The sequence below is a fragment of the Cnephaeus nilssonii genome (genome assembly GCF_951640355.1).
Source record: "Cnephaeus nilssonii genome assembly, chromosome: 11".
Taxonomy (NCBI): domain Eukaryota; kingdom Metazoa; phylum Chordata; class Mammalia; order Chiroptera; family Vespertilionidae; genus Cnephaeus; species Cnephaeus nilssonii.
Genome location: NC_137082.1, coordinates 62202734 through 62217903, shown reverse-complemented (window position 1 = coordinate 62217903; position 15170 = coordinate 62202734). Strand labels below are relative to the sequence as shown.

General features: G+C 41.4%; 1 protein-coding gene across 3 annotated transcripts in view; it reads right to left on the bottom strand.

The window, feature by feature from the left end:
• Positions 1–15170, bottom strand: part of RAB31 (RAB31, member RAS oncogene family) — a 116920-nt gene that overhangs the window by 43160 nt on the left and 58590 nt on the right. For all 3 annotated transcript variants that reach the window (XR_013814252.1, XM_079785245.1, XM_079785244.1), the window contains exon 3: positions 14380–14461. Coding sequence is in view for 2 of the 3 variants with exons in the window: in XM_079785245.1 (XP_079641371.1) it covers positions 14380–14461 (82 nt within the window). In the remaining variant the exon portion in view is untranslated. The remainder of the gene's footprint in view (positions 1–14379; positions 14462–15170) is intronic.

Below are 15170 nucleotides of genomic sequence, written 5' to 3'. Positions count from 1 at the left end.
TTGTAGTTACGTTAGATGAATAAGTTATAGAGATGTAATATACAGCACGATGACTATTCCTATATAATCCTATATAATAAAAGGCTAATATGCATATCGACCAAACGGCGGAATGACCAGTCACTATGATGCGCATTGACCACCAGAGGGCAGACGCTCAATGCAGGAAGCTGCCCCCTGGTGGTCAGTGCGCTCCCACAGGGGGAGCACCGCTCAGTCAGAAGCCAGGCTCATGGTTGGCGAGTACAGCAGCGAGTACAGTGGTGGGAGCCTCTCACACCTCCGCAGCAGTGCTAAGGATGTCCCACTGCTGGCTTAGGCCCGCTCTCCATGGGGAGCGGGCCAAAGCCATTAGTCGGACATCCCCCAAGGGCTCCCAGACTGCAGGAGGGCGCAGACCGGGCTGAGGTTCCCCCCGCCCCCTCTCCCCCAAGTGCATGAATTTCGTGCACTGGGCCTCTAGTGGTTAATAATAGTATGTTAAATCTGGAAATTTGTCAAGAAGCTAGATTTCAGATGCTTTCACAACTAAAAAAAGGTAAGAAGATAAGCTAATTACACTGACAATAGTAATCATTTTACTATGTATACATACATCAAATCATCATGTTGTATACCTGAAATATATATATGAATTTTATATTTTTTAAAAAAACACCTTCTTTCAAAGCCACTGTCAGTAATATATATCAAAAGTTTAAATGTGCATACTGGTTAAACCAGTATTTCCACTTGGTAGGAACATATACTAGAGTGATCTTCATACACACAAAGATACCATCTCGGTTGCACATGGGAACAAATATTATGAAATCAACCTAGATTAATCATAGAGAATGCACTAATGGTATATGTATGTAAGGGAATATTCCACAACAATTAAAATGATGAGGAGGATTTTTATTTCTGGGAAAAGGTATCTTTGACATACTGTTAAATAAAAAAACAGATTCAAAGCAGCATATGCAGCATAATATAATTTAAGTAAAATGTGTGTAGGTGTCTATGTGTATAGGTATAAAATGCTTCTCAAAATGTTAACAGTGGAATTTCTAGTGATTTGTACATTTTCCTTACAAGAGTCTGAATAGTATACATTTTTACAATAATTTTTAAATAAAATGGTTTTTAACTTTTTAAAAAGTAGCCATTTTTATTGGGGAGTAGGAGAGGGCACAGGGAGGGAAGGAAGCAAGAACGGATCCTGAAGCTTTTCCAGCAAACAACAAAAGCATCACTCATTCATTTTTATTTTTCACCCAATACTTATCCTGGAATAAGTACTTGCAAACTGAAACGATCCTATTTGGAAATCTGAAGCACATCAGGCCCCCATGTTTCCCTTTCATTGTTCCCCTATTATTGCTAGTGCGGCTCTCACAGAGTGGACAGAAGCAGGCAACTCTTGCCGAACTCCATGCCTTCATGCGCGTCGCCACCTTAAAAAGAAGCTGGTGCCTCTGTGGTGGTTGGGCTGGATGGAGCTCAGGATGAACTCAGGAGTTCCCAGCTGAAGGGCCTGGGCCACTTGCCGGGACTCACCAGAGAACAGCAAGCCATTTCCATGGGTGCCTTTCCATAGTCACTGACTGCCCAACACTGTGTTTGTTATCATTTTAACCCACCCTTTGGCAATTCACTCCACATGTAGAAAACAAAATAAAAATTTCTGCCCAGATGAAGAAAAATACCACAACGTATTTTTGAAACAGTCTTGCTTTGCTAAGGGTAGGGAATGCATATAAAAGTGTCCTTGTGGCGCGATCATATAAAATTTTCATTTTTTCAAAATAGCCTCCATATAAGACTGGTCTATTTAAACACATCAAATAGGAGAATCAGTACAAAACGTATATTTCAAAAATCAAGATACATGTGGACTCAAGCACAAAGAGGGACAAACTGTGGCTATCTTCTGAGACAAGAGTTCATTTTCAGCTGTAGGGCCATGAACTGAATCCAAAATGGTCACTGGTGTGCTGGTCTCATGAATTATTGAATAGGTCTTTGTATATAATGCATTACTTGTTCTTTCCTTCCTCCAAATGGAATCATTTTGAAATAAATCTGTTGGGGAAGCCACTTACACGACTTTATTGCCGGGGACTTGGGAGTTTTAATGACTTCAAGTTCGCATCTCAGTTCTAAAACCCAATAATGCATTGACCAAAGGATAATACTTGTGGTGGACAAGAGGATAAATCACTTCCAGCCTACAATGTACATACTTTTCCTCATACAAATATAAAACAAAAGCACCACAATCAGCCTCAATACTCAACATGACATAAGCACTCCCATAAAAGATTTTTTTCTGGGAACAAAGTTCATAATCAGGGGAAGCTGATAAAAATTTTTTAAATCTCACCTTGAAAGGTTATTTGAAAATTAGCAAAACAGATGCCAATTCAAAATCCTTTCTTCCCTAACTATCAAACAGAGTATCTGTAATACCAAATTAAAGTTTTCAGAGAACTCTTAGAAGAAGCACAGGAAATTGTGAAAAGCCAATTTGTCCCTTCAAAAGAAATGGCTGTCTGTGTCCTTAGTATGTGTGAATGCTTGTGGTTTTATGTTTGTTTGTTTTTAAAAAAATGTTTTTATTCATTTTAGAGAGAGAGAAAATGGAGGGGAGCAGGGAGAAACATGGATGTGAGAAACATCGATTGGTTGCCTCTCGCACGCCCCCTGACAGAGGATGGAACCTGCAACCTGGGTATGTGCCCTGACCAGGAACTGAACCAGCGACCTTTCGGTACATGGGACAATGCTCAACCAATTGAGCCATACCAGCCAGGGCAAATGCTTGTTTTTTTCATTGCTGACTGTCTACAGCAGGGGTGGAGAATGTCCTGAGAAATCTTTTGGTCTGGCCCTGCCAAGGCATTATGGGTGAGTTAATTAAATGTTCGATCAAATATAGCAGGCTAATTTTTAAGTTGATAATTTTGTATGGCCCAGGAATGATGTTATAAATATCCAAATGGCCCTTGGCAGAAAAAAGGTTCTCCGTCCCTGGTCCACAGGATAAGAGAGAAGAGAATGGCCTTCGAGCACCTTAGGCCCTCAGCTTTGACAGATGGATGCTAATAACCCTGTCCCCACTTTCATCATCTGGTAGAAGCTACTGGCTAATGTATTTTGAGAGCATTGAAAACATTCATACACTTTGATTCAACTATTCCACTTCTGAAGGGAATAATCAGAGATGATCACAAAGTAACTGATAGATCCTCCCTTCCCCCAACTGGTGGGTGGAGTATGACGTAACCTGAGTACCTAACGAGGCACCTTATATGGACTATACATTGAACCACCAATCAGCACCTGCCAAATACCCTAAGCCCTTGTCCCTAAGTACCTGAGTGACTAACTATGTACCTTATATGAACCATACATTAAGCCACCAATCAGCGTGTGCCGAGTACACTAAGCCCCCATTCCTTCCCATTCCTCCCCTCAAAAGGCGAGTTCACCTCTGTATGTGTTGCTGTTCTCCCCTTGCAAGACAGCCCCGCAGGTCCTTCTCCCGAAGGTCCTGGTTTTCGACCTCTGTCTGATCTTTCAGTAACCAGAATTCATTCTAGAATGATCAATAATGCTGAAAAATTGGAACCACCCTTAATGCCTAACCATCAGGGACTAAAAACAAATTTGGCTTAGCAATATAATGGACTATTGGGTAGCAATTAAACTCAGGTTTCTGAAGAACATGAAATGGCACAGGAGGAAAGATGGCCTAGTTTGGTATTTTCTAAAGGTCTTCTGCAGAACCCTGTATTCCTGAGGTGCTTTCTGGGGGGTGGGGAGGGAGCTTTCTTAGCCAAATAAGTTTGAGAAACACTACATATAACAATGTTCCCTGGAGACTTACATGATACTATTAGTACCTTAAAGACTCCGAAAAATGTCTATAGTAAAAAAACACACATTTATTTTGGTTTGAACTCAGGATTCCTAATTTATTTTTGAAGTAGTAATTATTAATATCTAGGGAACCAGTGTGCTCAGAACCAACCACAGGGCGTAGTATGAAGATCTAGACTCAAGGCGGAATCCGGAGACCTGTGCCTGGTTTTACACTCTTTCATACTTTGTAAAATGGAGGAAGTGGTAAGGATAGGGTTGGTGGTGATAGCGAAGGTTCTTCCAGCTCTGTGACAACACTCGCGGCCAAGGTGAGGCAGACTCTGGATAGAAAGAACCGCCTTCCCTTGCCAGGCTCTTGATTTTACAGAGGCCTTACCTGCAACACAAACCTCCCTTCTTCCTATCCCACACTATCATGTGTGTGTGTGTACTCAGCACACAGTGGAAAGTATTATTCCAAGAAATCTCCTAATCCCTCAGACCACCCAGTCTGCTTCAGGCAAAATTCCTTAAACGAAGGTTTGTGGCATCATAAATTCCACAGCAGCAAAACTCGGCATGTCAAGAATGAGCAGTGGTGGAAAATACATGAAGTTTCCAAACAAGGACAGGCTCCAGCTGGGCTTGGCCTCCCCAGATGAGGATTATCCAGGCCCCAAGTCTTAGGCATCAGGTCCAGGAACTTGCAGGGATTGGTTCTATGTTATGATTATTAGAGAACGCTCTGTCCCTGGGGAGTGGCTTCAAAGCATCCTGAGAGCCGGTGCTGGTCTATCTCAGGTGCCAGTGCACAATCAGAAATGTTAACCCTCCCACAGAACCTTGGGCCATGGACAGTCAAGGGCAGAAGCCAAAACATCCTGAGGGCCATTGGGATTCAAACAAGGAGGGAAGTGGTAGAGGAAAATTCCTGACATTCCCAACATTCTCACATTCTCAGCTGGCAAAAGTTGAATGGAAAAACCATTACTGAATGTTCTCTCTGTGCCATTCAGAAGAACACCCTTGACTTTCACACAGACCCTCTCTCTCCACAGAAAAGCAGAGGGTCTGTTTCATATGCTTACTCAGATGTCCTAAAGCCCAACAGTATATAAAGTTGAACAGAAAAGGGGCTGGGAGACTACAGCACACTGAACTATTAACAGTGCTTATTTCTGAATAATTCCATACAGGCAGGCCACCATTTATTTTAATATTTGATTTTTAAAAAACATTTAACAGGATACGGTACTTTTGCAATGAGAAGGGTCCTTTTCCCCTTTCTTTTTACTTTTTTCTTTTAATGTGCCAATTATCAAATAGCTTCCTCAGCATTCAGGAATCAAAGGAATGAAGCTAAGTACCAGGACGGGGTGGGGCTTAGAGGTGACCTGACATGCGTTTGACTTCCATGGACAAGGTGCTGTGCAAATTTTCTGTAGGAGAAAATGATCCAACACAAACCCAAACACTTTTCCATTAAAAAGGTGTTGTGGGGGACGGCATGGATTAGTGTCTTTTAAAAGACAAGGTAATGAACTGGCATATTTTGATGCCTAGAATAATGTATAAAACAGAATCAAGGTTCTGAAATGCTATTGAAATTCATTTTTCCTACCCATGAATCCAACTGCAGGCAAATGGAATCTCCTAAAAGTCCAGAACTATGGCCCACCCCACCCACAGCCACCGTTTCATGCAGTTGGAGGAAATGCCATTCAGGTTGGTCATGTCTCTCCCTTTCTCTTCTCTGCTCACGTTGGTTTAGTCTCTCATCCTTAGCCCTCCTGTTCCATGTAAATGTCCAACTTTGAGATAAATCTCTCTGCAGAATAGGACAACAGGTAAACATCACCAGGACCACACCCAAACAGGCAAACAGCACTGGGGACCACGCCCAAACAGGCAAACAGCACTGGGGACCATGCCCAAACAGGCAAACATCACCAAGGAACATGCCCAAACAGGACAGATCCACTCCTCCCTCCTTTCCCCAGCCCATGCCATCTTGCCTTGACTGCCATCCAGAAGCTTCCATCAGAACATTTAGATATTGCAGTGGCCTCCACGCTGGCTACACAATAGCCAGAGGGACCCTGTTTTTAACAGCTGACTTTATGGCATTTATTTACCTCAAGCATGTCAAACTCACGGCCCATGGGCCGCATGTGGCCCACAGCGAATATTTCTGTGGCCCAGCCAATATAATAGTATGTAAGAAACATTTTAATAATAAATTCGTAACTTAATTTTTACACTATCCTGTTATACATAATTATTAATAACAAACTACAACGTTCGCTAATGACTGATTACTATAACCGTGTTGCATTCATTTCCCTTACAAGCCTTACGCGCAGGCGCACCATTTCTCTCCACTAATACTAGCAGCAAATATTTTAGCAGCCAATTGCCATGTCATTAGTCTTGGACTGACTTGTTTGTTATGTGCAACAGGAAATTTTTTGCTTTGGGAGAACAAGAAAAATAGGTTTATTTGCGTTACACTTATTAATCTGTGCACTTATTCAGTGTCTGGTAAGTTAATGTTCAAGAAAAAATATTAATTTTTATTAAAATGTTATATTATTTTATGTTAACAATTATTTATTTCAGCCCTTTGTATTCAACAAATCTCTATCGAAATAAACCTACCTTTCTATGAAAATTGAAGCTTTTTGTTCTTTTGTGGCCCACATAAACTTAAAACTTATTTGATCCATGTTAGCCTTTGAGATTGACATGCTTGATTTACATAGACCAGTGGTCGGCAAACTGCGGCTCTGTTGACTAATGAGTTTGCCGACCACTGACATAGACCATTAAATCTATTTTCAATATTTTATTATAGAAATTTTCAAACATATATACAAGAAGAGAGCATAATATGATGCACGTCCATTTTCTCATCCCCTAGGCTCAAGATCATCCCTAACACCTGGTCCCTCGCATGTTCCTACCCTCTCCTCACTTCCCACCCACTCTACCACTGGAGTCTTCTGAAGTAGACACTTAACATCATATTGTGCTAATTGTAAAGCAGAGTAATTCCTTTAAATAAAAGCCAAATTGTGTCACTTTCCTGTTCATACTTACTAAACATAAAATCCAAACTCTGTATTATGGTGTCTAAGGCCCTAGATACTCAAACACTAGGCCCTCTTCCTGTTTGCCTCCAGCCTCTGGCCTCCTCTCTGCTCCGACACAAGCAGCCACATGGAGCCTCAAGGCCTTCCCACATACCTTCCCCCAACCTGGACCCTGCTCCCCTCAACATCCGCAAGACTCACTCCCTCATTTCATCACACCTTTTCTCAACTGCCACCTCCTCTGAGAACCCATCCCTGACCCCCTATCTAGGCCACAGCAGGGACTCATATTTAATGACTGAACACATGATGAATCAATAACCCCGTCAAGGCAGGTAGACGATAGGGCTGTTCTCATTTTATAGATGAGGGAATAGGCTCAGAATGGTTAAGTAAATTGCCCACAGACACCCAGCTCTTCTATGGTAGAACTAGACCTTGAACACAGGAATTCTAACAACAAATCCCATGCTTTGTCCACCCCTCAGTTGCTTCTCTGAAACAAAACATTGCTTAAGATGATGAAATGAAGATTTAGCTTATGCCGAATTTACTCATTTATTTGACAAGTATCTACTGAACACTTGATACATGACAGGTACTGTTCTTAGCAATGGGGAGATACGAGTTGGTAGGCAGAATGATACCCTCTAAAGATGTCCACGTCCTAATCCTTGGAATCTGTGAATATATTATGGTCCATGGCAAAGGGGGATTAAGGTTGGAGTTAAGGTTGCTAACCAACTGATCCTGATAGGGGGAGATTGTCCTAGATTGTCCAGGTGGGCCCAATGTCAACCCAATGGTCCTTACTAGTGGAAAAGGGAGGCAAGAGAGTCAGAGAGATTTGAAGATGCTGTGCTGCTGATTTTGAAGATGGAGGAAAGGGCCCCTAACCAAGGAAAACAGGCAGTCTCTCTGAAAGAGGCAAGGAAACTGATTCTTCCCGGAGCCTCCAGAAAGGAACACAGCCCTGATTGTAGTTTACATTGGCCATAAGACTCATTTTGGACTTCTGCCCTTCAGCACTGTGAGAGAAGGAATATACTAAATGTGTGGTCATCTGTTACAGCAGCCACAGGAAACAAACAGAAAAGGGGAAGAAGACAAGATCCCTGGCCTCAAAAAGTGAACGTTTTCTTGGAGTGAAGGATGAAGTCAGACTGCCTTCAAAGGGGCTGCTCTGGATACAAGTATCTCCAAACAGCAATGTCTGTGCTCTGAGGGCACGCCAGCTGTCCCTGTTTAGATGTGTCCTTGAGCACCTCAGGAGCATGTCCTTTTGGTAATTACATGAAGTCCAGGTGCCTAATTTCCTTGTCAAGAATGAGATTCATAGGCCTCATAGTGCCCTTTGCCTGCATTTTAACCAGATTTAGGAAATTAACTGTATAAAAGAAAAAATAGGGAGAGGAGGGGAGAAGACAAAACACAACCAGGTAAAGTACTTCTTAGATGCTTAATAAATGCAACCCTACCTCACCCCCAATGCCTATCTCCAGCTCGGATGCTGTAATCTTTGCCACAGGTCCTCTGAGAGTCAGCAGAACGGAAATTGGCGTCAACCCAAAGGCACAGACAGTGTCTCACAATTAGAAGCTACGTAGGGCATCCCAGACTAAAATACACACCAGTAAAACATCGTGGCAAACTTGTGAAGAATCTAACAGTCACCTTCCCTCCTAGAACCTGCCTGTTCCTGAGGAAGGCAAAGGGGGAGGGGAATGCAGAAGGGGAAGGGGGCTGGGTCTACCATCAGGCAAGAGAAGCTCATCCTTGCTTTCTAAGATCAACTCAGGGTTGAGATTTTCCTCCCCACTGTTCCTGTCTCACACTTCCCATTCCCGTTCCTTCACTCCCAGCTTTCCCATCTCACCGGCCGCGTACAAAAATGTTTTGAGTGTTTTCCAAAGGACTTATTAAATTTATTCTAACATGTGGACATGTCCTTCCTCCTTCTCTCCTGTCAGTGGCATCCTGACACCCAAAGGGCCGTTCTGCACCTTAGTTCCTAATTTCCTAAATGACATCAACACCCCAAACAGCACGGCTCTGGGGATACATGCCAGCAAAGTGGCTCCAGCTCTGCCCACACAGCTGCTAGCAGACGCCCCTCCTCAAATATCACTGCCATGCTTTCCTTCTGCAGCTGTTGTGGCCAATTTTAAACATCACTGTACCTCTTCAGCTATAGCTGAATCACCTTTTAACTGAAGGTGATTCCTGAGGCTTCTTCTAAAAGAAAACGACATGGCACAGCCGTATTGATGGTTATTGATCTCATTTTTAATAGCATACACCTAATGGCAAGCTTCTAATCTGTCTTCTGGCCATGCGGGGAGAGGGGAGAGGGAATATTTAGAATATTTATCTCATCAGATCTCAATTTGCACTAATTAAAGGCACTGTTCTCTTGGGGAAGGAGGGGGATAGCAAAATCGTATATTTACTCTCTCACCGAAGGGAAGTTCTTAGGAAAACCGTTCTCTAGTGGATTTGTGGGGAAGATGCCATAGGGTGAAGCATTCCCCGCCAACAGCAAGCTAGGAGCCAGATTTTGAATGTGTGCTCTTTGCTGGTGGTGTGTGGAGCTGGGCCTGCTATTTCCAGTGGCTGCAGGGCAAGCGAAGGGGAAAACAAAGAGCAGCTCGTTCTGAGCTTGTAAGAGGCCTCATTCTTCAGGGACTCCCGCAAGTCAAACTTTCTCTGACTCTAGCCGTGGCCTATGAATAGTGAACCACTTTCTTGACCATAGACTCTAGGGCAGTGGTTTTCAACTTTTCTAATGCCGCGACCCTTTAATACAGTTCCTCATGTTGTGGTGACCCCCAACCATAAAATTATTTTCGTTGCTACTTCATAACTGTAACTTTGCTACTGTTAATGAATTGTAATGTAAATATCTGTGTTTTCTGATGGTCTTAGGCTCTACAGCAGCGGTTCTCAACCTGTGGGTTACAACCCACAGGTTGAGAACCACTAGCCGGGTCGCCTAAGACCATCGGAAACACATTTAAACCGTTATGCAGGCAGTCCACTAGGAAGGACAAGCAGCTTAACACAGACTTCAACCAAATGAAACAAAAGAATAAAATATTAATATTTTCCATATTAGATTCTTAAAATAATGCTGCTCTGCTGGGCCGGTGTGGCTCAATGGTCGAGCATCAACCTATGAACCAGGTCACGGTTCCATTCCCCGGTTGCAGGCTCGGTCCCCAGGAGGTGGGATGCAGAAAGCAGCCAATCAATGACTCTTACTCATCATTGATGTTTCTAACTCCCTCTCCCTTCCTCTCTGAAATCAACTAAAAATATATATTAAATAAATAAATAAATAAAATAATGTTGCTCTGATGGATCAAACCAAGGGAATGAAGCCTGAAATTCTTCCGATACTGACATTGTAAATTCTGTTATCCCATGGGTTGTGATTGTGTTTTATAGCAGAAACAATGATTTGGAAGCACACATCTAGGAAATAAAGGTTGTATATCCTATTGTGATGAGAATATTTTAACAGCAATAGGGATATTATGGATCCCAATTTAGTAGAAAAATGAAGAACGAAGTCAAAAGAAAACGGAATGGGAAAGAAGTCTCTCTCATCTCCCCACACAAATCCTGCTGGATGGAAGATGGGAGGACAGAGCTGGGCAGATCAATTCCTTTTTCTCCCCTGGGACCTCTCTGAGCTGCGGTACCTGCACACATCCTTCTGAGCTACTGCTGCTCTTCCTCACAGCTTAGCATGAAACAGAAACCAGCACAGCCCATCTGAAGAGGACAGGGAGAAAACCCGCCAAAGCCCACACGCTCCCCTCTCAACACCCTTCTCCATAGCAATAAACTAATTGCACAAATCTTGAAAATGCTGAGCTTTCAACAAATTGGATTCAACAATCAATTGGAAATGATTAAATTTTTTAAAACTTTTTTTTTTTTACAGAGGCACTCTGTGGATTACAATTTGCCACTGAAAGAATCAAAGGATGCCCATCATATGTGATTGAATGAAAAGTAAGACAGCAAATCAAGAATGGAAGTTCTCTTATACAAAGAGAGGGAAGAGGAGGAGAATCCTTTCACATTTCCAGTTCTCAGAGGGAAAGGTAATTTTTCAAGAATATGAATTATGCCACAAATATAATATAGAATTAGTATGGGGCAGTGAGTAGGGCATTAACCAGAATACCATGTATGCTAGGGAGAACTTGGTTCACTCTGTCCACAAATAAACAAATATTGACTAATTAATACATGCAAAGAACTGGGCTGAGCATTATCCTCCTTGGAGGACACAGATCTATGTCTTTATATTGTCAAATCATAAAGCCAAAGAGATTTTGTTTGTTTAAAAATATGAAAACTAAGGAGAACAGTAGCATATTTCTACAAAGATACTAAAGGAGGGATACTAAAATGCACTGGACTCCAATAATTAATGAGACAGAACAAACAGCAGTAGGCACAAGCAACAGCGGGGAATTTATTTTTAGCTCAAACATTAGGCAACGTCATTACAAGCACGATTAAGTCTAGCAATAAGCTGCCAAAACGATTGAAAAATTGCCATCACTGGAGAGATGCAGGACTGCACCGAGGGACACAAGGCAAGGACAGCCTGAGGATAACTAAATCAGGCCTCCGAGGGTTAGAGGGATGGATGGCCACGAAGGCCATGCAGATACTGCTCACTCTCTCCACAAATCTAGATTCTAAAAAGCTTTCACCTGAAATCATCATCCAAATCTCAACTGCTCATCCCTGAAGCAATGCTATGGAGTTACGCCTTGCACATATAATACTAATAATTGTAGCCATCTATAACACTAATCAGATATATAATACTAATATAATATATATGATTCTTTTAAAAGTACAGACATAGCAATATAGCAATAGATATCTAATAGTCAAATTTTAGGAATAGCAATTACAATAATTAGAAATACAATCCATATAAAAAAGTTTCTATTGCTGTTTTGCTTTGAGATGGTAAGTGGGCCAAACTACAAACCACATAGTCACTTTAGAGTATCAAATTTCATCAAAAGCAGTCAACCTCTTGAATATTATATCAGAATAGGTAGGTAAATATCAAATACTCTGCTTACAATATACAGAAATCTCTCTGTAGAAAATGGTATTATCAAATGAAAACAGCAGGTTATGAAGAATCATGATCCCACTGACATATAATTATCAACACATACATAGTGAGATACCTGAAGAATGGCCATCTAATGTCAATAGTGGGAATATCTGGGTAGTGAAATTTTGGATAATTTTACTTTCAACTGTATAGCATTTGTGTGGTTTTTCTATCAGAACAAAACCTCAGGACCCAGACTACTGGATTCAAATTTCAGCTTTATATCATATTGACTGTGTGACCTTGAGCAAGTTACTTAACCTCTCTACGCCTCTGTGACCTCACCTGTAAATGGGGATAGAAACAGCCCCTACCTCAGAGTGCTGTGAGAGGACTAATGTGTTAGCACAGAGGCACTCAGAATAGTGCATGGAATACAGCAAGCCCTCGGGACACAGCAGCCAGTCGTAGAAGCAGCAATATTAAACCAGCTATTTGTAAAATATACTTATTACATTCATTAAAAGCAGCTGCAAAAGCAACTATTTCGTGGCCAAAAGTAAAAAGGGGAGCAAGAAAATTCCACTGTTTGAGTTTCATTAACAACCAAAACCCAAAAAAACTAGCAGAACAACTCCAAAGAACATAAAAGTATGTAACGAAGATGTCTCTAAGAAGACACTTTTTCCTCAATCCGTCCCCCTCGTTTCAGGAGTCAGCGTGCACAGCTGACTAATGGAGTTGAAGAGGTATTTCAGGCAGTGGCTGCATATATGCAAGCCTGTCCTTTTAATTTAGTAGCAAGACAGAAGACATTCTAATGAGGTTAGCATTTGTAGGCCAGAAGATTTGTCCCAATTTTCTTTTTTTTTTAAAGAGATTTTTAAAAGGCTTTAATCTATAAACGCTGGAAAGTTAGTTTTAAATGAGGACTTATATAAAATGAAAATTATATAAACAAATTCTTGTTTGTTAGAAGCTGATAATGAAAATAATGGATTATCCTGAACCCTGGATTCTCTTCGAGGGAGAGAGACAATAAACAGAGTAAGTGCCCTGGCCAGGTGGATCAGTGGTTGGAGTGTTGTCCCGTACACCAAAAGGTTGCAGGTTTAATCCCCAGTCAGGGTACATACAGGAGGTAACCAATTGATGTTTCTCTCTCTCTCTTCCTCCCTCCCACCCTTACTCTCTCTTGAAAACAATTAAAAAAACATATCCTTTGGTGAGAATAAAAAATATACATTATATATATATAATAAACAAATAATTAAGTGAATTAAATAGTATATTAGAAGGTGGTAAGAGCTCTAGAGGGAGGGAACAGGAAGGAGGTGTTGACATTTTAAATGGGGTAGGTAGAGAAGCTGACCTTTGCGTTTGGATCAGACAAGGGAAAGTTCAACCTATCTTACTCCATAATTATTTGATCTGATGAAAGTTTTAATCAGCCGGATACTCTGTTAAGACAAGATATTGGTTATCCCTGTGCTTCATTTATTCTGACCACCCCTTTCAACTTTGATAATATACAATCTAGTTATTACACAAATTCTGTTATAGACACCGTGTGTTGGAATTCATTATTTCACTTTTTAAAATATAAAAGACATGAGCTTCTTAAATAACCTTTTCCATAAATATTTTCAGCAAACAAAAAGAATTAAGAATAAGAGAGGAGTCATCTACTGTTCTAGTAATCCAATGTCCATTCCCCCATTTTCCAGTAAGAGAACCCAGACTTTCTTTGGGGAACTAAGTCTATCTGACTTGCAGCCAATGTGATTCAGATGGAGTGGATAGCTCTGGGGTAAGGATATTACCTGGTGCTACTAGTAGGAGTGCCGACCTCCCCCCCCCCCCCGTACCCCCCACCCCCCGAACTCTGTACAGCATCAGCTCAAGAGTGAGCACGTGACCCAAATGACCAAAGAGAACCCTCAGGTGCCAAGACATATGGTGCAACTCATGGGAAAGAAGTGCTTTCCTTCATTAGGATGCTAAGGTGTCAGAAAGCAGGCCTAGAGTTGCTTGCCACCCTTGGTGAAGGGAAGAAGAGGTTCTGCCTAATGAAGCTAATCTAGAGGTAAGTCTAGCAAAGAAAAGGAATAGAGTTGGGTGCCTCTGACAATACATTTGAAGGATTTGAACTCAGCCCTGCCTTAAAATAGGCACCCCCTTACATTTTTCTCATAGCTGAAGAGTACATTTCCTTTTTTGTTTTAATCATTTCCAGCTGGGTTTCTGTCACTTGCAACCACTAGAGTCTTGCCAAATACAAAGAACCCTTCAGAAAGTGATCTTAGTATTTTCTTTTGAAAGCCAACAACAAGGGATCCTTACCCGTTCCTGACCAGCAGTATCCCAGATGAGGAATTTGTGAAGTTCATTTCCACAAGGCACAGTTTTGGTCATAAAAGACGCCCTGAAAAAAACAGAATCAACATCTTCACATTACCAGTTATCCTCTACAATCTTCAAAAAGACTTCTGTTTCAAACAAGTTAACATGATGCCTCGTTTTATTTAATTTAACATTAAAGTTCCAGCATCATCTATGTCCTTGAAGGGCCACAAAGAGGAAAGGAGGGCTGTTAGGATTCTGTCACCCAAAAGAAAATACATTTTCTGTTAGTCCAACTGGAGGTTTTAGAAGAGGAAAAAAAGGCAAAGAATGTATTCAAAATACTGTTTCCAACAACATTTATCTTCAGGTGTTCTAAGACAAGATGCCAAAGATCATAAAAACAAATGAAACTGTAGATTTTAAAAACTTACTATAACAATTAAGAGTGGAAGGACAGCTGGTATTTAGGCATTTTCCAGTTTGGGCCTTGCAATGGCACAAGTGAAAAAAAAATTGCCTTGCCCAGGCCTACGTGGCTCAGTTGGTTGGGTGTTGTCCCATGAAACAAAAGGTTGCCAATTCAATTCCTGGTCAGGGCACATACCTGGGTTGTGGGTCAATCCCTGGTAGGGGGCTTGCAGAAGGCAGCCAATCAATGTTCTGCTCTCACATCAATGTTTCCCTCCCTCGCTCTTCCTTCTTCTCTCTCTCTCAATAAAAAAATCAATAAAAATATTTTTTAAATAATTACCTTACATCTTTACCTATGCTATGAATCCCACACTAGC